The 25204-nt window shown below is 35.5% G+C and overlaps 1 protein-coding gene across 3 annotated transcripts in view; it reads right to left on the bottom strand.

Moving 5' to 3' along the window:
- Positions 1–738: 738 nt before the first annotated feature.
- Positions 739–25204, bottom strand: part of Map2k4 (mitogen-activated protein kinase kinase 4) — a 124117-nt gene continuing 99651 nt past the window's right edge. For all 3 annotated transcript variants that reach the window (XM_076869360.1, XM_076869357.1, XM_077110472.1), the window contains 4 exons: positions 16755–16832; positions 13095–13243; positions 4657–4702; positions 739–3306 (listed from right to left, as the gene is read on the bottom strand). In XM_076869360.1, the coding sequence (XP_076725475.1) occupies positions 3193–3306; positions 4657–4702; positions 13095–13243; positions 16755–16832 (387 nt within the window). In that variant the 3' untranslated portion in view covers positions 739–3192. The remainder of the gene's footprint in view (positions 3307–4656; positions 4703–13094; positions 13244–16754; positions 16833–25204) is intronic.

Below are 25204 nucleotides of genomic sequence, written 5' to 3'. Positions count from 1 at the left end.
AGTGCTTCCTCCATCATTTCCAGGCTCCCATCACTTTTTTTTTTCTAAATTTATTTTTAGTTGTAGATAGACACAATACCCGTATTTATTTATTTGTATGTGGTGTTAAGAATCGAACCCAGCGCCTCATACATGCTAGGCAAACACTCTACCACTAAGCATAACCCCAGCCCTCCCATCACTTTCTGTTGATCTCTATTGTCCTCCTATCTACAGAACTCCCGGTTCTGACACCCCTTAATTCTTTTACCCACAAATCTCCCACTACTCCTCTTTCAGATAGCAGGGAGGAATTACAAGCTAACACTCAACCTGGCATCTGCTGTCTGTGCTCACATGAAAGCCACAGGACAAGGAGCAGACAGCATGACTCACAACACAAACACAGGGCCAAACCAGCCTATCCAAGCTGCACCTATGTGTCATGACACATGTTGAACCATACCCTGCACCCCCCTTCCTTTAGCATGAAGAGCTGTGCAGGTCACGGCAACCAAGAAAGAAAATTGAAGAGACTGCTCGAACAGAAAGCAAAGCCGTATTTCATGGATACATCTGTGATTTCAAGGATAGGCAAAGAGAGCACAGGAAAAGGTAAAAGAAAAGAAAGCCATAAACATTTTGGGAAGGAGATACTTTTTCCCAACATGAAATGCACAGAAAACTTAAGGCAATTTCCTTGTTCTTCCCCTCTCAAGGTGAAACTTCAGAAAATCAAATTACAAAGTCATCATCACATCCTAGATTTATTACAACTGACCTGCAGGCAAAAGGATAGAACTATTACATAAACACTTCGATTCCATGTATATATCTTAAATAGAGGAGGAATTCAAACAAGAATACAGGATAAAATATTCCAAAGCTCCAAGAAGCAGTTATGTTACTGAGCTCCATTTTTACAGACAAATAAGGCAATATCCCTGCACATTAGCTTTTTGATAATTTTTATACATTTTTATATGGTACAAGAGAAAAATAACCAGAGCTCACAATGTACAGTTCTTACACTATTTTCACAGTTTGTGAACACTATACACCCTTTTGTTTTAATAAAGATACATTGTAATAAACTCCTTGCCCTTAAGTTTATAATAATCTATGATTAATACACTAAAATTGCCTTTTTATGTGGTCATCCACACAATAGAACGGTCAGATTAGCTCCTGGACAGTCAGAATTGCTTTTATCTCCATTTGCATAATGGCAAAGTGACCCTATGCTGAGCCAGACGGGAAGATGACAGCAGAGAAACAAATTCCTCTTGAGTCCCCGGGAGCAATGGAGGATGATGGCTTGGTGTGGTTGAAGGAAGACATACAGCAATGCCTTCTTTCAGAACACTGGGAAGTCTAAGGTTTAGGATATCATGGGGGGAAGAAAATAGGGAAATTAGGCAAATGGACTAAAAAGATAATTCACGTTTGAAGTCTGCAATTTACAGAAGTATAACTTTAAACAGCACCATTCTCCCTTTATTGTTATATTTATGACTGTCACTCTGGGAGGAGACATAGCAAAACCTGCCACAATTTGGTTCTGTAATGGCATCACCTGCATCTCAGACCATGGCTGTTTAGATTCCAGTGTGCTTGGACCACTCACAGTGCTGCTTAACTACTATATAAAGCCTAATGTTCAGTGCCAGGGAGGCTGGAGCAAAACCTAACCAGAGTGTGGTTAATGGGTAAGTAAAGATAAAAAGCTAAAGATAGCAGATTTAAGTGACCTCTTACAACTGTTCAACTGTTCTGGGTTTTTCATCTTTTGGGGGTTTTTTTGGGTAGAATTCTAATTCTAAGAAATGAATGGTGAACCGCTACTCTAGCAGGCAACAAGCGACTCCATTTCCATTCTTCCTCTGGTCAAAAGTGTCTCTAGAAAAGATGCCTCTTCATCACTTATCACATTGGCTGGGCCCCGCTTTTCTCAGCCTTTTAAACATTAGAGCATATGAGAGATTTGGGGCTAAAATTCTTGGTAAGAAACATCCCTGGTAATTATAAAGGTTTTACTATTAAAAATGAAAAGTGAAATACTAGATTAAGCAAAAGTTACACAGTGGCAATAGACCACAGGGAAACAGAGGTTCAGAAACTAAAGACCTAGACCAGCGGTGGCAAGAAGCAAACAAGTGAGATTTGGTCTTTTGCTGCCTACAAGAAATGTTTATCTAATCGATCAAGGCACATTGCTACTAGCTACTTCTCCCTGTTAATGAATTATGATGGCTAAAGTATCAGGCTCGGAACCAAGGGAAAACAGACCTGCTACAAGTTGTTCCAAATAAGATACTAGAATTAAAAACATCTGTAAACTTTGCCCTCTGTACTTTGTTTTCTTCTTTCAGTCCTGGTGGTTTGTGGCAGGTGGAACATCAAGTTGGCAGCACACCGAATTCTGAGAATGAAAAATTCTTAGGATCAGCACCTTCTTTGACAAGTGGCAGACTCCTGAGTCTTCCCAATGAAGAGCAGAAGGACTGGTAAAGGAGAAAAGAACACATTCTGTCCCGTCTCAATATTTTAATGTTCACCTCTTTAAACGCAACATGGTTTTTGGTAAAGATAAATTCATTCTAATTTAACATGATATTTCAAACAGGAAATTTGGCTGAGCACATCGATTCCCAATCATCGACTGTGACTGTAAAGCAACAGAATATCAAATCAGTAAATCTATTGCACTTGGTGAAGAAAGTAAATTCCTCCTTTGTCTCCCAGCTCCAGAAGGCAATGTGTCTCACTGGCTGTGCAAGATCTTCTCACTCAAGCCCGAGTCTCTATGTTCAGACATAGTACATCCATCACTGCATCCTTCCAGGATTTGGAAGTCTGACAAAACCATTCCAGTAGCTGTGTTTCCAGGTTTTGAGTCTAGAAATGAATTTAAGAAGTGATCTAATCACAGTCAACAACTTGATCGTACTGACTTCCAAATGTCATGAATATGTTCACCACGAAAGAGCAGGATGAGGTCTCTCTGACCAGCACTAACACTGTGTGATCGATCAGGTATTACAGGGATGCATGTTCTAGGTGACAGGAGTATACAGACATGATGGAAACGAACACCAATCTTATTGCACATGGTGTCTGGGCGAGCATTAAAAACACTGTGATACGGGATGAAACTCTTTACGTCTTGCTTCCTCTCAGCCCTTTTATCTATAGTCTGATGTAGCAGCGATATCAATCAACATACATAGGAGAGCTGGGAGTAGCTGGCATTTGATCCAGGATTTTACAAACATAGCATGCGACCTCGACGGTACGTTCTTCATACATCAAAATAAAGGGATGTTTCTGTAAGAAAATTAGGAGACAAAAAAAAAAATCAAAAGTCTGTACAAAGTCCAAAATGAACTTTTCTATATAGCACAGAATTGTAAGCTCCAGGCTACGTGTGGCAAGGCTAGCCTTTATTTTGCGCAGTTACGTTAGAGGGTATGGTTGTGCCTAGATGTGGTACATGGTGTTATGATTTGGAGATGTCATTCTAGAAATGAGGTCTGAGAACTTACCTATGTACTAGAGAGTATTGTTGAGGCAGACAGTGGAGTTGTTCGCTCCTCAGCATAAAACAAAGCAGTAGCCTCTACTACCCATCTGAGGCCAATAACTACATGAATACTAGGCCCAGTCCTCTTAGAACACAGGAATGAATCACATCCTCCATTTAAGCAGAAGGATCTTATACAAAGGAGTTTAGTTGTAATTTCTGTCACCCATTCCAAAAAAGGCCCAATAGAAACTTGCCATATGAGCTTCTGCCTGGTGCCCTCCAGAGCCTACGCTTCATTAATCCACTGATATCAATATTTTTTTCTACAGATTCTCTAAGTACATCATCTGAGTAACTTTATAATCGTTGCTGGGTTGACCATAAATTGAACTTAATACCCTTGGAGAGCTGGAAAATAAATGTGACAACCAAGGGAGTCTTTTCTTTAAAATCCTGCCCAGAGTTTAAAGACAAGACTCCCTTGGTGGTGTCTACCTGTAATCCCAGTGACTCAAGTGAATGAGGCAGAAGGTTTACAAGTTCGAGGCCACCTTTACCTACTTACCAAGTCCCTAAGAAACTTAGTCAGATCTGTCTCAAAAAATAAAAAGGGCTAGAGATGTAGCTCAAAGGCAAAGTGGACTCAATCCCCAGTAGCAAGCAATCAATCAACATGCCTGGAGTAATACCACATCCAATAAAGTGCTTAAAATATCCAAGTTCCATGGGATGAAGAGAACTTGCAAAGAAATGTAAATAGGTCATAAAGATGTAAATCTGCATGTAAGTATTTTTAGAGGCAAAATAAGAATAAATAAGCTTTTCACTAACTTTTTCTTTCTTTTGGATGAGTTACAGCACACATAGACTATGCAGTGGAAAATGGCTTCTTAAATTAAAAGTTAGAGTTCTTTGATGAAATTTATAACATATTAAGACCAAAATTTCCACGAAAATGTAGCTAGTGAATATGGAGGAAAATTATAATGACAAGTTTTCTCTTTCCAAATATTTTAACTGCAGAACATTTTTTTTTAAAACTCGATAAGATCAAGCTGTTTGACAGGTCCATTGCTGGCTTAATGAACCTCAGCAAGCTCAGAGAATCTGAGAGAGGATTTATCTAAAATTTCCCGAAATCCCATACTCACCAGAAGTTCTTTATACTTTGGCCTTTTGGATTCATCCTTTGTAAGGCTAAGGTAACATAAAAATAACAGTGTTAAGATGAAGACATATTTACCCAAGTGTCTTTCTTTTCACAAATGAAATTTTAAAAAGAATCAAATTGTTTTTTCCTTCAAGAAAGCAAGCAGACAACCTGCCAAACTTAGAAAAGCACACTCAGAAAGTCTATAACTTCAGGATTTATCCCTAGGATATTTCAGTGTATGGTGGATCACTAGGAGAAAAATTAAAACAACACTAATTGTTGAAAGTTGACTAAATCATGGCATAGCTCCATGTAAGACTACTGTGTAGCTAAATATATGAATGTATATGTAAAAATAAAATTGGATGTGTATTTTTAATGCATATACTTTTAAAAAATATAGAAATTATTCAAGAGAAATCAGCAATCTAGTAATCCTGAGAAGTAAACTATATTATGAATTTCATCAATTTACCATTAAGGTTTTTTAAACTCCTGTACTTTGTAATTCATTGCTACATTCTCTGGTCCCAAAGTATAACATGCTACAACTTTATCCAAAACTAATGTCATGATATAAGAACACTGGCCCCATGGGTATTCTCCCTGGAATTCTATCCCATCTAATATTGCCAGAAGTATTTTCATTTTGTTTCTATTTACCTCACCTTTGTTGGCCCTTATCTTAATCATTACTCCAACCTCAAATTCATTTTTTCCTATCAAAAGTTAATTAGTATTGGCAAAACAGTTCACCTATGCTAAACTCATTGCTATATTTACTATCCCCCATCTTTTGTACTAGATGCTGCAAGGAGCTACATACATACCCTCTTTAAGAATAAAAGACTTACTGTTCCAAGGTGGAGATTGCTACAGCAGACAACCATCTAATAATGTTAGCTTCTTCAGGATTACCTCAGCTGAGGAAAGCCACCTTCGCTTTCTGAGACAGCCTGTATCCAATGATGGATCCACAAAAGGGTATAAAAATCTAGGATCCTCATGGCAAGTTTAATGCATCATCCTGGCTTCAAACCTTCCCAAGAAGACTGAGATCGTTATTGAAACTGCAGTGCAGCTCAACTTCTCCTTCTGCCCATTCCTGCTTCTTTTCTTGCACTACATTTTGATTCCAAGATCATTGATTAACTGCCCATCTTTGTCTCAAAATTCTGCTTTTCAGGGCCCCAATCTATGACACCCTTCTTTTAGTTAACTTTTCTTCTAGGACAAGTATATCCTTTCAAAACACTCTATAAATGCCAAATTCTTATGTGTCTCCATTCCCAAAAATGTCTGTATTTTGCTTATTTTGAATGATATTTAAGTGCCTAAGTATAAATATTTAGGACTAGGCTGACCATTATTTTTCCCCTAAATATTCTGAAAGCAAGACTCCATTTTTGTTCTAGCAATCATTATTGTTGGTAACATGTTCGCTCTCAGCCCAGTTACCAATCTTTTGAAGGCCATCTGTTTTCTTTTACTGCTATTACTTCGTCATTGTTCTACAGTTTTATTTCACTGCATTTTGGGTATGTTTACCTTTATCTTCCATGATACAGAGACTTTACCTTCAATTTGCAAAGCTACCCTAGATCAATTCTCAAATGTATTCACCCATAAACTCCTTAAATATTGCTTCTTCACCTCTGGAGCTGTCTTCTGCATTTCCATTATAAACATCTTAGACCCTTTCACTCTATATTCTGTTCTCTTTGATTCTTAGTTGCCTTTCATGTGATTTATTTTTGCTATGCTGGGGAAATTCCTCAGCTCCATTTCCATTTCCCTAACTCTGACTTCAGTTGTTTATAGTCCAGAGAATTTTAAGTCTGTTTTGTCTTTTATATCAATAGTTATTATTTTACTCATTCCTAAGACTTTTAATTAGTTTCATATCTAACTGTTCCATATCTATTTTATTTCTTCCTCAGTTTTATTGGAAGTTATATCTTCATAAGTTTATTTTAACTTATAAAAAATCCTAAATATGCTTATTACATTTTACAATGTGTTTCAGGTCATTCTATAAGTTCATCTCAACTTAAAGGAAATTCATGTTCTATTTTGTTGGATACTTTTGTTAATATTAGACTTCATGTATTTGGGGGTTTTAGTTTGCAGATTTGTTTTGAAAAGAATGTGTTTAACCTTCCACACATATGTATAAATACGTGAATGGCTACTAAGTACTTGAACAGAAACAGCAGTTAGTAATAAATCATATAGTTCAGTTTCCAGCACCAATGTATATAACAAGGTTCCATAAAGTACCTTTCAAATTCCAGTCCTATGTTGATAATTAGAACCATGACAGATCCAGCCCTCTGGTTACAAAAACATTATCTATAGTATTGTCATTCTGCAGTCCTGCTGCTTATTTAGAGCTATGGTCCAGACAGTGACTGACATCAATATATTTTTATCCAGACCTTGACTTCTGAAGAATGACTCTAATTCTTGTTGGTCCCCTGTGCAAAAAGAGCATTTATAAAACTCTGATCCTAGCTGCTACTACCTACTTCTGGATCTGGAAAATAGGAACCCCATGGCTTCAGTCCTACACAGCATCTTAGAAGTATTTCTATTACATTTTTCTCCCAGATTTACTTTCTTTGTAAAACTACCACGCCTTTTTGGTTTTACGTTTTTCTGTCTCATCTACTAGAGCAGAAAACTGACAACATATAAAAACATGATGGTATTTAGGTGGAAATCTTAAGCCAAATTCCCATTAACACTGATTGTCTTCTGTATCTGATTACTGCTGACATCAGTAATCTGTTTTGATAATCATATTAACCCCAATTAGATTATCTGATAAGGTAGCCACTAGCCAAATTAATTCCAATTGAATATACAATTTACTTCCTTACTCACACTAGCCACATTTCAAGTAGCAAACAGGTACTGCATTGGACAAAGCAGATTACAGAACATTTCCATCTTCTCAGCAAATTCTACTGGAAGGGCTTCAGAATTATCTTCAGTCCATCAATTTCCCTTCAATTATACTTAATGTGTTCAAAGGTTAGCTACTGAATGCTTTTACTTTTTTATTTATGCTTTTTATTTCTAGCAGTTCTGTTTGGTTCTTTATAATTCTGTTCACTAGTTGCTTTTTCTTCTTCTTTTTTTTTTTTTTTTGGTACCAGTTATTGAATTTTAACCACTGAGCTACATCCCCAGTGCTTTTTTTATATTTTAATTAGAGACAGGGTCTCAGTGAGTTGCTTGGGGCCTCAATAAGTTGCTGCATCTGGCTCTGAACTTGAGATCCTCCTCTTGAGATCCTCCTCAGTCTCACAAGCCGCTGGGATTACAAGCGATATATATATATTTTTTTCTGTTTCTGATCATGCTATCAATTGTTTCTATCAATTTTGATTCCTTAATGTTGACAATTTTTTTTTTTTGGTGGAATATTCACATTCATTTAACTTTTATCTTTGGGAATTTTTTATTTTATTTATTGTGCCAGGGATTTAACCCAGGGGTGCTTTACCACTGAGCCATATCCCCAACCCTTTTTATTTTTGAGACAAGATCTTACTAAATGCCTGAGGGCCTCCCTAAGTTGCTGAGTTTGTCCTCAAACTTGAGATCCTCCTGCCTCAACCTCCTGATTCACGGGGATTACAGGCATGAGCCATCACGCCCAGCTTAAGGGTTCTTTATTCCTGAATTTGAGATTTTGCTTCTTCTGTCCATTAACTGGAGGGAGAGTGAGGGTGTCTTTCCTACCCTGGGCTTAAAATTGCTGTTTTCAAAATTATTAAATTATCTGCTTTAGGTATATTGCACAGTTTATTTATAATCAGGAATTCAATAGCAAACTCATATTAAGGTTTTATTATAATTTTAAATGTTTTGATACTCTCTTGCCTCCCATAATTTCTGATTTCACTTAGTTTCAGAGTTCTGTGGATCATTAGTCTTGTATCAACTCTTGATACATTTTAAAACACACTTTAATTGTATTAACTCTTGATACATTTTAAAGTGCACTTTAAAATGCTTATCCAGTATTTTGAAAGTATTGTGCAAGATATCCAATGTATCCAAGTAATCTGAAGTGGCCACACACATCCTTCTGGAGCAGTTTCTCTACTCTTTAGGTACTGCTTTGACTTTGTGTTTTTCTACACTGGTATATGAGGGGGTAGGGGGGGATTGTGTGTTTTAACTGAAAGCCTATTAAGTCTTCATCTTTTCTCATAATATAATCTAGATGTGACTCCTTTAGTTAATTTAGTCTGATAATTCAAGGAATCAAGTTTTTCTTCAACTAAAGGGCATCTTTACCTTAATCCCTTCTCTGCTTACTATAGAATACACTGTATTTTTCTTCTATGTCTCTCATTATTTACCATGTTCACCTTTTTATTCCTTTCTTCTGAAAGATTTGGTTAATTTGCAACATATAATTTTTCTGCATACCATTAATTCTTTCCTTTTAACTCAGAAATCATGTTTACCACATGAAGACAACATTTCCTGAGTTCCAAGTATTATGTCCTCACAAAATTTTCACCAATTTTTTCAGTGACAATTTCCCAAGAAAATATTTTTTCAAATTTTCCATTCTGGTACAATTGTCTAAACCACTTGGTGTTTTCATTTGTCAGTGAATTTGCTTTTCTTTATTTCTTCATTCCTAAAAGGGTCAAAGGGTTTATCAAATTCCACATGTTGATCTCAGGTACAGATCTAGACAATTGTGAGAAACAGGTGGAGAGCCATCACTTTCATCATCACCTTGCCAAGCAGCTTATTTTCTGAGTTTAAGAGCTTTGTATGACATTCCTACCTTCTAGTGAATACAAAAAAGCATCTTCACTAGAAGTTACTTTTAGCAAAGTCTGAGCATTTCTTTATAGGTTCTTTCTAAAAGGCATAAGGCAGGAGTGAACACAGACCTGAGTATCCCTAATCTGAAAAGATAAAATCTAAAATCCTCCAAAATATGATATATTTTAGTGCTGATGTTATGTCATAAGTGAAAAATTTCACCATGAAACTGTTTCATGCACAAACCATTAAACATATAATGTGACTATAGTACAAGGTATGTATGAAACACAAATGAATTTATTGTTCAGACTTGAGTCCCATTTCCAAGATGCTTCATTGTGTATATGCAAATATTCCAAAAATCTAAAAAAAAAAAAAATCTGAAATCTGAAACATTTCTGGTCCCAAGCATTTTGGATAAAGGATACCAAACCTTTATTGTCATAGAATTTCAGATGCATGTGGGATCTAGAATAAAGACATTTCTAGGATTGACATTTTTAGGACTGAGATTTCATTCCTAATTGTCTGTCCCACAGCTGCCTTTTCTTCCAGGTTTTGCTGTCACAGCTAGAGAGTTGTTCAGGTTTTACATATTCCTTTTAACTTTTTTTCCTTTCTGCACAAGATGGTCAATCTACCCCTGAATTCAATTTCATCTACACAGTTTCACAAAAACTTCTCAAGGATAGAACTTTTGGTTCTTTTCCAGGACAAATACCACCCCCCATGCCCCCTGTTTAAAACAGTCCATGGGTGATTTTTAAAAGAAAGTTAAATATAGGAAAGAGTTTAAAATGTGAGCTGAGGCCTTCATTTGAACCATATCTTCACCCTTATTTTTTCCTTAAGGAAACTTTTAATTTAAGCAAACATACAGAGAAGGGCATAATTCCCAACCAGAGAACTAAAATAAAGGGAACAATATTCTTCCATCACCTTATATTAATTCTGTCTGCTTTTAACTTTCAAAGAGAACCATATTGAAATTTTTTTTCATGCTGTTGAGTGTAAGCAAAGTTTGATCTTCCCCTTTGTTATATACTATGGTCTAAATAATGTAAACTTAATCTCTTCTATTGTTAACATATTTTATAATCATAGATTATCATGAATGTGCTTTTATGAACCTTCTTGTGTCCTTTAGTATATTGAAGTCCACACAATTCTGTTGGATATATAATTAGGTCTTGAATTGCTAGATATACTTCAGCTGTGTTTGATACTGCCAGCATTCCAAGGGACTGCATTAGTTGACACTCCTACAAGGTATGTATGGAACTTCCTCACCAACACTTGGAACTATCAGTCTTTTTAATTGTAGTATTCTGGTGATTGCAGTGGTTATCTCATTGTAATTATGATTTGCTTTCCCCTGGTGACCAATAATGCTGAGTGAGCACCCTTTAATCTATTTACTGATTTTTTAAACATATCATCTTTCAAAGTACCTTTAAATATTTTGCCATTTTGGGTTGTCATTTTCCTATTTAAAAGGGTTTTGTATTTATAAGTACTCTTTACATAGTCTGTCCCAAGTCAAATATCTCTATGAAAATCTTTATCTATTTCAGGGTGATAAAAATATTCTATTATTCTCCTTATGCTTTTAATTTATAAAACAGAAGAAATTCAGTTTTGCAGGAAAAAAAGTGCAAAGAGTGAGAAATGCGGCTAGAGCAATAAACCAAATCCAACTCAATGGGCTTTGAAAGTAATGTTAACTTAGACTATTCTAAGAATTTGAAAATCTCCAGAACAGTGTTTCTTAATCTTTTTTACATTATTGCCCTTTCCTACTAGGAAATTTAAATCCACAGATGTACTGTGAATCTTTTTATTTTCTATAGGTCTAGGGAGGCAGGGCTACAAACCAATGTATAATTCAAGATTTTCTGTCTGTCCAAAATCAAATTTAGCTTCCTTGAGGACACTATTACTCCATTAAGAATGCTTGCCTATATAATTTTACATAGATAAGCAACATGCTCAGATATGCATCATAAAAAAAACATAGGACTGATAAAAAAAAACATGGTATTGCTGGATTATGAGGAAAATAATTAGAAAACTGAATGATCCAGGTTAGAGATAATAGACAATATCCAAGATAAGGATATGTGACAGGAAGAACAGACAAAGGTGGAAAGTGAATATAAGCACGCCTAGAAATAAATATACTTCAACTGTAGACCTGAAAGATTTTATCTGTAACTATTAACCATTATTGCACCAAAGGAAACTGAAATAAAAACATAATGCATGTACTATACATACATAAAACAAAACCAATAAAGAGATCTAGGAATTAAAAAGAAACCAACTCTGATGCATAAATGATCCATAGGTAATCATTTTAGATGTGACACAGGATTTTTAACCAAATATTTCATTAAAAAAGAGTATGTAGAATGATCACATATATATAATTATAAACTGCATGTATCATGTGCAAATTAGTACCAAAAAAAGATTATTTTTAAAAAAGGAAAAAAATAGACCTGTAATACTAGCTATATGATTGTAGGCAAGCCTGGGCAACTTAATGAAAAACTATCTTAAAATAAAATAAAAAGGGCTGAGGGTATAGCTCAGTTAGGGTGCTCTTGGGTTCGTTCAATCTCCAGTACTACAAAAAATAAATAAATTAATAAATATACCTAGAAATCTTTCTTTCCCCTCTGAAATACCAACACAAAAAGGAGAATTTGGGTAGAAAAGATGAAAGATACTTGAAAAGTACAATTAGACAATATTTTCTAATTATTCAAAGAGAGGACAAGATTAGACCCTGAAATAGAAATGTTTAAAGACCCAGACAGAGTGCAAACAGCCTTCCTGGCAAAAAAAAAAAAAAAAAAAAAAATAGGGGTGGGAGTGGGGAAGGCATGTTAAGAATAAATAAGATATACTAGATAGTCTATCTGGCTTCTGCTTATAAACCTATCTTTATATCTGGTTGTATAACAAGTAATTATCAAAATATTCACGTAACAAAAGGGTTCATTTAAAATGGAGACTATAACAGTCAGATATTATTGCCGTATCTAAATATATTTATTTGTAGGTGTCAAATACACACATAAAAGAACTCTTTTTAAAAGTAGACAGACAATATCAACAAATGTGGGGTCCTCACCATCTTTGAAATAAGGTTTCAGAGAGCAAATATATATAGTTCTACTAATTAAGTCTTGGTCCTGACCTTACTACATATGCCCAATGTTCTGTTGTATCAGAGTAAAGATCCATGCCTGAAAGTCTGATATGGCAATGTCTTGACTTTTAAAGCTTTCAAGTGATTCTAGTATCATTTCATTGTGAGAACCACATCAGGATAAGATGATCAGCAGTCTCACCTAGAGGTTTAACCTGGTTGTACAGGTACTAGAAGTCTGGAGCCAGCAGCTTCACAACCCACAGTTGTTTCTCAAACATACCTAAGCAGCAGAATAGGAGGGAGTACTGTGCAGGCTAGCTAGTGCCTTTCACACCATCACAGAGAGCCAGAATCCTAGCCTGGAAGTCAGGATGATGTGACCAAGGGTCCCTCCTATTTATACAATGTTGCTAATATGAAATAATATTGCTATTCTCAATCACATGTGTTTGGGATTTCATAAATCAAGTACTCACCACAAGTTGACAAAGTTGATGAAACTTGGGGAGAATTCTCTTTCCTCGGAATTACTCAGCTGTGGAGGATCTCCTTTCACAACTTGTGTTAGTTGATCAAATACACTATTCCACTTTGGATAAGGAAATCGGCCTGTGGCCAACTCGTACTAAAGAGAACAGAGGAAAAAGTAAAATATACTAAGCATTACTTATTACTCCCCACTGGAATGACTATGATGATAATCTAAACTCCAAGCAAAACTCTGTAAAAGCCTTGAATCAACTAAGATAAGGTAGGGGTAGTATCTTCAGGATCTTCAGATGGGTAACTGCCTTATGTTTTATTTAGAAAACTATGGATCAAATTTGAGGACTTGGACTAAAGGTAAACACCAAAATTTAACGTAAATTATGTCCCCACAATGCATGACCTGGTCAGTCTCTGTTTCTAACTCCTTTATATAAGAGAATCTGGAAGCTTGGTTTATAACTTTTTTTAGTACAGGCTTTCTGCACAATTTGTAATTACCTGAGTGGAAGGCCATGGTCTAGTAGAGTGGTCATATTCCTTTGTAAGTTAATACAAAATTCAATACTCATAAACCTAATCTGGCAGGGTGCAGTGGCACCTGCTTGTAATCCTGTGGCTTAGAAGGCTGAGGCAAGAGGATCACAAGTTCAAAGTCAGCCTCAGAAATTTAGCAAAGTCCTAAGCAACTTATCAAGACCCTGTCTCAAAAAAAAATAATAATAATATATTATATATATATATATAAAAATCAATCCTGGTACAAAAAAAAAAGTACTCTAATCCGAGTTTAGAGAAAACAATGTGTAGATCCTGTTCTACAGTTATTCTGTAGTTACTACGACTTCAATAACAATCAGATTTTATTATTACCAAATAAATCAAGTAAGGGTCAAATCCTTCACTCTGAGTAAAGAACTCAGGATAGAATCTCTAAAACTTTACAAAACAGAACTGAAGACTCTTACGTTCCAATTCATCAAGAATCAAAATCAAGTACTCATATTCTCACCTTTTCCCTACTCTGTTCTGAATATAATGAAAACCTAGGAGTTATGCTTTTTGAGAAAGAAACTGTCTGCTGCCATAATGAATCCCATTTTATGTGTTTTGACATGTAGCTGATACAGGAGAATGAGATACCAAATAATATAAGGAAAGATGGCATCAGAGATTGGGGGAGGGGGCGCGGAGAGGGAGAGAAAGAGAATATGAATGTGAACAAACACTATCTCAGAAAACTGTTTCAGCCTTCTCTCTCTGAAAAAGCCTGTTTTAGCTGGGCACAGTGGCACATGCCTATAATCCCCAGGACTCAGGAGGTTGAGGCAGGAGGATCACAAGTTCAAGGCCAGCTTGGGCAATTTAACAAGACACTCTCAAAAATAAAAAAGACTGGGCATATACCTCAGAGGTAAACTATCCCTGGTTCAATTCCCAGTTACCCCCCAACACCACCAAAGGCCTCTGTTAGATCTCTGTTGTCCCCTCATTTATGCATATGTGGGAAAGCAGGAAGATATGCATGCAAACACTGAAATTTTTTCCTTTGGCTGAGGTTTCTTTGTTAAAATTACAAATGCTTTGAAAGAAACAAATGGCTAGTCATAGCATTAGGAATAATTTCATTAGATTCATTCTTGAGAACAGATTTTAAAAAAAGAAGAAAAAAGGGGCTTATATACCATAAAATACTCAGGATTTAGTAATTAATTTCATATATGTCATATTTTTTTTTATTATTCCTATGAAAAATAAATTATTAAATAAGTGCAAGTACTAAATACCTTGCTTTTAAATAACAAGGGTTAGACAAAAGTACTTCAAGAAATTTGCTTTAAAAATTTTCTTTGTTAAAACTTTTAAAGGTCTGGGGAGGTGAAGATAGCAGAGTAGAGAGAAGGGTGCTTTCCAAACTGCTCTGTGGCATGAGTCTAGGAAAGTAGATAAAATAGAAGAAAAAATGTCCAATATCCATCAATGACTTCAAACAATACATTTTAAATGTACAATAGCTTTAATAGTTTCATTTATTTACTCATGACTTCAGTATAAACCATATAAATTATTTCACTAAAACTCTGTACAGAAATTAAATTTAGTATCTAAAATTTAAAAAAGATGTAAAGGTCTAGGGCTATCGCTCAGTGATAGAACACTTGACTAACAGGCACAGGCAAGGTCTTGGGTTCAATTCCCAGTACTACACTAAAAAAACAAAAACAAACAAAAAAACCTTTCATAAAACAAAATTCTTCATGTATGTGTTCTTTAACATAATTGATAATGCTGCAGATAGATATTTCTGAATTCATACAAACTACAGGTCTTGCTATGGTCTTTAGAAGCAGTTGTCAAGACCCTTCTTTAGCCAGTTAGTTTCACAATCAGAAATGATTGTAAGAAGTATCTCCTGTATTTGGACACAAGAAAAAAGTAGGTAGAGTTCTTTGCAGAGGTGAGCAATTAGCCTTAAACTATACAGAGAATTCATTAGTCTGGTAATATTACTCATCAAGAATAACTAGTGGGATGGAGTTGTGGCTCAGTGGTAGAGTGCTTGCCTAGCATACCTGAGGCATTGGTTTTGGTCCTCAGCACCACATAAAAAATAAATAAATAAAAGTGTTTGTTTTTTTTTTTAAAGAAAAATTTAAAAAAAGAATAACTAGAAAGAGTATATTATTCTGGCAATGCCAATGAAAAAAATGGAGCTTAATTGAAAAACTACAATAAAGCTCACTGCCATGAATCTTTGAATCTCAACTATGGGATCCTAGGTAGCTCAAACTGAAAGAGAAAAATGGAAAAGAAAGGTTTATGCTATCTCACAGGCCAGTCCCATCTTGTGCAGAAAATTCACAAACAATGTAGAAGAAAGTATAGAATCTTTCGAAAATCAGAAAAATCTCAACAAGTCCTGGTAAAAAATAAAATTTGGAAAACTGGAAATAAGCACATAAAGATATTGTTACAGACTAAGTGTTTATATTCCCTTAAAATCTGAATGAATGGCCAGGCACAGTGGCACATGCCCATAATCCTAGCTACTCAGGGCTGAGGCAAGAGAACACCAAGTTCAAGGCCAGCTTTGGCAACCTAGGGAGAGCCTGTATTAGAATTTTAAAAAATAAAATAAAAAGGACAGGGGATACAGCTCAATGGTAGAATACCCCTGGATTCACACTCCAGTACTTTGGGAGGGGGGTGTTGAATATATGTTGAAACTCAATTTCCAAGGTGACAGTATTAGGAGATGGAGTCTTAGGGAAGTCATTAGATCAGGAAGGTAGAGCCCTCATAAATGGAATTACTGCCCCTACAAGACAGACACCAGATAAGTCCCTTGGCCCTTCTGCAGTTCACTAGACACAAAAATCTGTCAGCATCTAGATATTGGGTTTCAAATCCTCTAGACCTGTGAGAAATCAATTTCTATTCTTGATAAATCATGCAGTTTATGATTTTTCATTAAATCAACCCAAACTAGGATACTTTTTCTATGTGATCAAAATTTCAGTACAATCCACTGGTATAAAGAGCTTATTTGTTTCTGGTTGCTTGCTGCAAATGAGTCAAGTTCTCATTGTTCTTTCCTCAGTATGTTTCACTTCTAACTTATAGACAAGGTTGGGTCAACATAAACATACCAATGTGATTCCTAAACTCCAGACATCAGAGCGAACATCATATCCTTGTCGTGATGCACTTGGGTCTATTCTTTCAGGCTAGAACACAAAGAGAAATCAAGGTTACTAATTATGCTTACCCTCAAGGAACACACAATTGGAAGCCAATAGTTTGGAAGGTAGTTAAAATACTAGCACATTCCTAGAGGATCTATGTTTACCACAAGAATGGGAGTAACAGGAAGCCATTATTATATTGAAAACAAACAAACAAAAAATAACTCAATGGCTGTTTTCATGAAGGGAACACACAGCAACTTCCCCTAAGAACCCAAAGCATTTATAAAGCTGAAATTGAGAATGTCAATAGGAGAAAAAAGAAAAAAAAATTGAAAATATAAAAAATTACAAAGTTATATTAGTAAAACTTAGTTTAGCTGTACAGGGGGAAAAGCTGTCTTCTAATTTTACTAGTCTTTTGTTTCAGTGGACAAAGCCAAACCACAATATATTTGAGACACAAAAGCAAAATGTTAGCCTAAATTCATTATCATTATTTTACCCATTCTTCACAATAAATCTAAATTATCAATTATGTATTATGTTTGAAAATCTCTATTATTCATTATTAGCTAAATCAAAGCACTACAGTAGAGTCAATATATTACCTTGTTATTTGAAAAGCAAAAACCACTTTTAGTAATTTCTGTAAAGGGAGCACCTTTACATTTCCTTGAAATTAAGTGCCATCATTTACACAGTGATGCCAGGGATGGAGAAGAAAAGAAAGTGAGAGTATCACTGGCACAGAATCAACAATGGATCCTTAGCTAAGGCTGATAATAACTGTTGCTAAAAAGAAATGCCCAGAAAAGCATTAACAGCTGACTGTATTACACTCTGCCTATCAGCAACAGACCTATATATTTTAATTTGAACATGAATACTATGCTGCATAAATATTTATGAAAAGCTATTTACTTTGTTTTTAGTTGTGAATACATTTATTCACCTTATTACAATCACAGTACATAAAACTCCTGTCTATTCAATCAAGAGAAAAAAATATTCCATCCAGCATCAGCAGCAATAAATGAGTTTTCCATTGGGAGGACTCAATATTCTAAAAAAGCAACCATCAAGTTAATTTACAAAGCTTAATAAAATACCAATAAAATTACATCTGTTTTTATAAATATACTAATATTCATCTGAAAAGTATAGAAAATTAAAAGTGAAGTCCAGAAATAGTCCTAAATTCAAAAGAACAGTAGGAATATTGATTCTAAATAATGGAATTTGAAAAAAACAGATAATTTTTAAAAAATATTTAAACTGGTTAACTGTAGGGAGAAAATGTGTACTCCTTCCCTTTCCTTTGACAATCACTAGAATTGACAACAGAATTTTAAAACAAGATATTAAAAAAAATATATTGGGCTGGGAGTTATCATTCAGCGATAGAGAGTTGGTTCAGCATGTTTGAGACACTGGGTTCAATTCCCAACACTGGGACAAAGAACAAGAAGACTTAATCTTAGACCTAGGTGCAGTGTCTAAGTAGGCTGAGGCCAGGCAGGAGGGTAACAAATTCAAGGCCAGCCTGAGTAACTTAGCAAGATTCTGTCTCCAAAAAAAAAGAATCAAAAGGGCAGGGAAATCTACCTCAGTGGCAGAGCACCCCTGGGCTTAATCCCTGGTACCACATTAAAAAAATAAAACAAAACAGTTAAACTTAGGCACTAAAATAAAATTTACAGCAATTTCCAATCTTAATGAGGAAAAATTTTCAAGACATACAACAGCCAGAAAAAAACTTGTTTTTAAGAAAATGAAAAACAGCCTGGTGCAGGGGCACACACCTGTAATCACAGTGTCTGGGGAGGATTACAAATATTGAAGACACCCTCAGCAACTGAGTGAGATTCTAAGCAATTTAGCAAGACCTTCTCTCAAAGAAAGAAAGAAAGAAGAAAGAAGAAAGAAGGGAGGGGAAGGGGAAGGGGAAGGGGAAGGAAGAAAGACAGCTAGCTAGGGATGAAGCTCAGTGGTAAAGCATCCCTAAGTTAAAACCCTATTACAAACAAAACACCTCGAGACAGGCTCCCATTAGAATTCTCTACTTTTATAATTCAACACAAAAATGTAAAATTTAAAGACAGATGACAAACTCTGAGAACACACACATATATTATAAAAGGGTTAAAATTCTTTTATATAAATATGAAAGATTCCTAATAGAAAAACAGATAAAAATAATATATAAAAGTGGCCAAATATAAGAAAAAGAATAAAAACACTTAATTTTATTAACTAATTTTAAAACATACAACCAAAGCACTACATTAAAAGGAGATTCCACTCTGACCTATCAGTTTAGCAAAGCTATAACTGTAAATTTCTGACACAGATTACCAGAGGAGATTTAGATTGTTTAGAAAACAAACTCGTCTGATGATACTTTTCTCAAAGGTGCCAGAATATGTGAACACTGTACATACAAGATATTACAATAAAGCAAATCACAAGTACAAAACACATAAAAGTTATGTTTACATAACTATGTTTACATCTATGCAATGATAAAAAAAAAATTGCTAATGATCATCTGAGCCTTCCATGAGTCAAAGGTTGGTAGAGAGATCTTGCCTCTATGTTGATGGCTGCTGAATTATCAGGATGGCTAGTGATGAAGGCTAGGTTAGCTTCGGCAATTTCTTAAAGTAAGACAAGAATGATGTTCGCTGAATCATCTTTGCTTTACAAAAGATTTCTCTGTAGCATGTGATGCTATTTAATAGCATTTTCCCCAGGAGAACTTTCAAAATTAAAGTCAATCCTCTCAAAACTCTGCCACTCCTTTACCAATTAAAGTTAGATAACATTCTAAATTCTTTGTCTGATCTCAACAATGTTGAAGCATCTTCACCAGTGGATTTCATCTCAAGCAACCACTTTCTTTTGTTCATCCCTAAGAAGCAATTCCTTCTCTATTTAAAGTTTCATCACGTGATTGCAGTAATCCAGTCACACCTTGAAGAGGAACACTTTCAATTCTCCTCTTCCCACAAGTTCTACAGTTCATACCACTACTGAGGCCTTGAACCCCTCAAGTCTTGAACCCCATAAGATTTGCCATCAACTTCTTCCAAACTCCTATTAATGTCAATATTTTTACCTCCTCCCATGAGTCTCAGCTATTTCTAATGGCATTTAAAATGGTGAATCCTTTCCAGAAGGTTTACAATTGATATTTTGCCCAGATCTATTAGAGGAATCGCTATCCCTGTCAGAAATAGCCTTATAAAAAGTATTCTTAAATAATAAAAAATGAAAGTCTAAATTACTTCTTGTTTCATGGAATGCAGAATGGATATTGTCAGCAGGGAAGAAAATAACTTTAATCTTGATGAATATTGCAATCAGAGCTCTTGGGTAACCAAGTGCATTATCAATAATCAATAATATTGAAAGGAATCATTTTTTTTTCTGAGCAGAAGTTCTTAATAATGGGTTTAAAGTATCCAGTAAACCATGCTTAATTAGATATGCTGTCATCCAAGCTTTACTGTTTCATTTACAAAACAGGCAGAGGAAATTTAGCATAATTCTTAAAGGCCCCATGATTTTCAGAATGGTAAATAAGGACTGGCTTCAACTTTACCAGCTTCAGGAGCCTCTAACAGGAGGGTCAGCCTATCCCATAAAGCCAGGCAATCTTTAAAGTCCTAGGTGGCATCTTCTAACAGAAGGCTATTCCGTCTACAATGAAAATATATTATTTAATGTGGACACCTTCATCAAATAGCTTAACTAGATCTTCTGGATAACTTGTTATAGCTTCTACATTAGTAATTGCACTTTTATGTTACTTAGATGACTTCTTAAACCTTATGAACTGACCTCTGCTAAACTTTTCTCTAAGCCTTCACAGTAATGAAGAGACTTAGGACCTTGCTCTGGTTAATCTTTGGAACAGTGTGGCTGATTTAACTTATATCCAAACCATTTTGTCCATATCAGCAATTAGGCTGTTTCACTATTTTGTTCTTCGGTGTGTTCACTGGAGTTAGCACTTTTAATTTATTTCAAGAACTTTTCCTTTGTGTTAACAACTTGACTAACAGGAGCAACAGGCCTAGCATTTGGCATATGAGTTTTTCCATTAAGTTTAAAATAAATGCCTTCCTAGTTTAATCATCCCTCACTTTTTGATTTGAAGGGAGAGACCAGAGACAACTCCTTTTACTTAATACTTAAAGGCCACCATAGGATAATTAATTGGCCTAATTCCAATACTGGTGTGTTGGTGTGTCTTTGGAAATAGGCCCGAGTAGGGGGTGGGGGCAAGACTGGTCAATGGAACAGTCTGAATACATGCAACATTTATCAATTAAGTTCACCTTCTTGTAAAGGTGCAGTTCCTGGCACTAAAAACAATTACATGGAAGACCACTGGTCATAAACCACCAAAATACCTGTCACAACAATGAACAAATTTGAAATGTTTTTAAAATTACCAAAATGTGACACGGAGACAAAGTGAACACATACTATTGAAAAAATGGCACCAAATGTCTTGCTCAACACATGGTTGGCACAAACCTTGAATTTGTACAATACACAATATCTATAAAGCACAATAAAACAAAACAAAATGAAGTCTTTCTGTATTCTTAGTTTGAATATTTTTAACAGAGACAAAATCTTCTAATAAGAAACACATTTATAAAATATCAGTGTAGAATTCTTCAAACATTTTTAACATTTTCAAAAGTAGAAAATAATAATACAATGGGATTTCAAAATCAGTGAGGAGTGAAAATATCAAGAAAATAGGAATAAATTATTTAAAGGTAATAGATAAAAACAGTGTCACCCGATATTTATTTGGGAATAGGAATACATATACATCCTTTGGAGTGAGGAAAAATCAGACCTGGAATCTCTTCCTGAATATTCCAATATGCTTTACTGGGCAATAAGTCTTGGGAATCCTTAGGAAATTCAAAATGGAAGTAAAAAGTCCTTTTTAGCCCAACACCAACTTATGCCCAGATAAGAGGCAGTCATCTCATATTTAAAAAAAAAAAAAATTCAACTACTAAAAAAATTGTATTGGTTAACTCAACTGCAAATCAACATTTCCAAAGATGATACCAGTGTTGGATATTTGTTTACCATTTTTGACTTTTCTAGGTCAAAATTCTCTGTAGTACACACATCCAGGGGTTTCAGTACCGATTCACAAAATCACTACTGGTGTTCATATTTATTTTTTCAGATTTATTAAGATATAATCTATATACCTATATAATTCACCCATTTAAAGTGTACACTCAATGACTTTCAGTGTATTCACAGATAATGTGCAACCATGAGCACTGTTAACTTTAGAATATTTTTACCACCTTAAAAAAAAATAATTAAATTTGGACCCCTTGGTAATCACCACCCTACTGTACCACCATCCTTCTTATATCACTAGTTCTAAATAACCACTAATCATTTTGTCACTAATAAATTTCCCTTGGTCTTCTGTATTTGGCTTCTTCCATTTAGCATAATGTTTCCAAGTTTAACCAGGCTGGAGGAAGTAGTTATACATCTATACATCTTCCTTTTTGTGACTAGTCACCCATTATATAGATTATCCAAATTTTGTTTGCCAATTCATCAACTGATTGACATTTCTACCTTTTATATATCATAAATGTTGCTATCAACATTCATGTATAACTTTTTGTATGGATATATGTCTTCAGGTCTCCGGAGACTAAACCTCTTGTTCCTATAATACCTCTATTTTAAATATCTGAGGAACTGCCAGAATTTTCCCAAGTGGCTATACCATTTTATACTCTTACCAGAAGTATATGGAAGTTCCAATTTTTCCATACCCTCTACAACATTATTATCTGACTTGTTGATTCTAGTCATCCTATCAGATACAAAGTGGTACCTCATTGTGGTTTTAAGCCTTTAATTTTTAAGCCAATTTTTAAAACCTGATATTTAATTAATGACCAAAAGCTATAAAAACAGTTATGGCAGAGTCTTATGTGACTATACTACAGAATTTTCAGTTGAAAATCCTGATTTAAAGATTCACATTACATTATAACATGTTAAATGAATTATTTTCCAAAGAATAGAAATTCTTTTAGCTACTAACAGGTATGCTGCAAAACAAATATTTAGGATTTTAAAAATATTTAAATTGTGATTTTTCTCGTATCTTTAACTTATTTGGCCAAAGAAATGTTTTTTTTCCAAAAAATATGTATCTTATTTAGTAATAAAATGTTGAAAAGGCCACTTTTATATACTGTTTCCAAATTCTTTTAAAAGGTTAACAGTGAAATGACCTGTCTTCATTAAAAATGTTAGGGTGACATTAATGAAAAATGGCAGAGTAGGTACCCTGCAAGGGATCATACTTTCAGAGAAACAGAAAAATAAAAACAATGGAATTTGTCAAATGAGGCACAGTGGGTGCACCTGTAATCCCAGCAACTCAGGAGGCTGAGACAGGAGGATCATAAGTACAAAGCCAGCTTCAAAATTTAGTGAGGCCCTGAGCAACTCGGTGAAACCCTGTCAAAAAATAAAAAATAAAAAAGGGCTGGAGATGTAACTCAGTGGTTAAGGACCTCTGGGTTCAATACTGGTACCAAAAAAAGAACTGATTTTTGTCAGAATTTGGGGTTGGGGTGTATAATCATAGGTCTACAGCAACCATATACTAAATCAAGAAAAATGCAACCTAAAAGTGGTAGGAGCTGTCATTAGTTCAAAAGATATTCAATGTCTCCTTATTGTACACCAGACACTGTGACATCAATACTTTAGCCAGAAACAAGATCTTTAAAAGTGTTCTTATCTCTACCAAATTGTAGTCACGGCCTTGGACACAAAGCAGCTTAGAGGCAGACCCAGAAGTCTGTCCCCTGAGGAGACTCTTGATATATCCCCAAGGACACATTCATTGAGTACTTCCATGGCAAGCAAAAGAGATTGATTCTGCTACCTTCTAGGGGGAAAAAAGAATATAGGGTATTTACAGGCAAAATGGAGTAGCTTACAGAATTGAAGGAAATGGGCAAAACCAGGCCTTTGCAGAAATAGAAACCCAGTAAGGTTTGGGCAATCTAGGAAGAAGGAAGTAACCATCCTACTATAGAAATACATCAACTTCGGCTTTTTTCTTTCTTTCTTTCTTCACTCAGATGCAGAGAATCAACTTAAGTTTTGCTCCTCAGTTCATGGCAACGGGCCCTCATCCTTCCCCATAGACAATCACTTTAACTGTACTTGATTCCTTATCCAGCAAAACCATTCTCCAAAACTGAAGAAGAAATGAAATTTTCTCAGAGAAATAAAAACGAGAGCTTGAAAGGGCATTAGACTGTACTGAGCCATATGAAGAAGTTAAAAAAAAAAAGCTGGTAAAATAACTACATACGTAAATATAAAGGCCATTATAATTATATTTCTAATTTACAAATCCTCTTTTTGCTTCTTAAATATTTCAAAGATGAATGCACAAAATAATAATTATAGATCTTTATCAGACACACACAATGGACTGACATGATTAGTGATGATAACATGGGGGACTCTATATGAACAGTTTGTATGCTTTTGAAACTAAGGTAGCATTAATACAAACTAAACTATTATAAATTTAAGGGGCTAATTGTAATGAAGATGATAATCATCAATAAACTATCTAAAAATGTAGAAATGAATGAGAATGGAATCAAAAAGCCATAACACAAAAATCCAAATAACAGAAAAAGAGCAGAAATAGAGGAAAAATTATTTTTAAAAAAGGTATAAAACTGCAAATGCGGCTGCCACAGAGGCAGCTGCCATGTCCAGATTCTCTTTTCTGGGCACAGACTTGGCTACCTCTGAAGCTACTTCCCTGGCCACTGCCACTGATGAACAGAGTTCTCCTGTCCAATCAGCTGCCACCTGCACCTCTACCACCTTCACTGCTGCCTTTGATGTCACTGCTGCCATCCCGTGGTCACCTGGAGGTCTTCCTTCTAAGTGCTGCTGCCCCTGCAGCTGCAACCACCTGCTGCTGCCACAGAAGACACCGATGTCCAGGACACAGTGAGGCAGACACCACTGCTGATCCCATAGCTGCAGGTGCAGCCCCCACTGCTGCTGACCAGCTGCCTGCTGCCAACAACCACTGCCACTACTGCTGCTACCACCTTCTAAAGGACTGTTGCAGGGGAGATTCCAGGTTTGGTTGCACATGGCTGCAACAATTTTGGGACACCAACCAGAGCCTGGGGCTTGGTGCCAGCAGATTTACCACCACAACCACAACAGCCTCTAGGGACTCCTGTCAGAACCTGAAAGTCCAGTGTGGGGGTGCCTGTGGGTTTGGAGGCACCTGGGGTCTTCCTGCTGGGAGTGCTAGTGGCTCATCTTGCTGCTGCGTGTTGGGGTTG

The sequence above is a fragment of the Callospermophilus lateralis genome, chromosome 11 (genome assembly GCF_048772815.1).
Source record: "Callospermophilus lateralis isolate mCalLat2 chromosome 11, mCalLat2.hap1, whole genome shotgun sequence".
Taxonomy (NCBI): domain Eukaryota; kingdom Metazoa; phylum Chordata; class Mammalia; order Rodentia; family Sciuridae; genus Callospermophilus; species Callospermophilus lateralis.
This window is presented reverse-complemented; position numbering and strand designations above follow the sequence as displayed.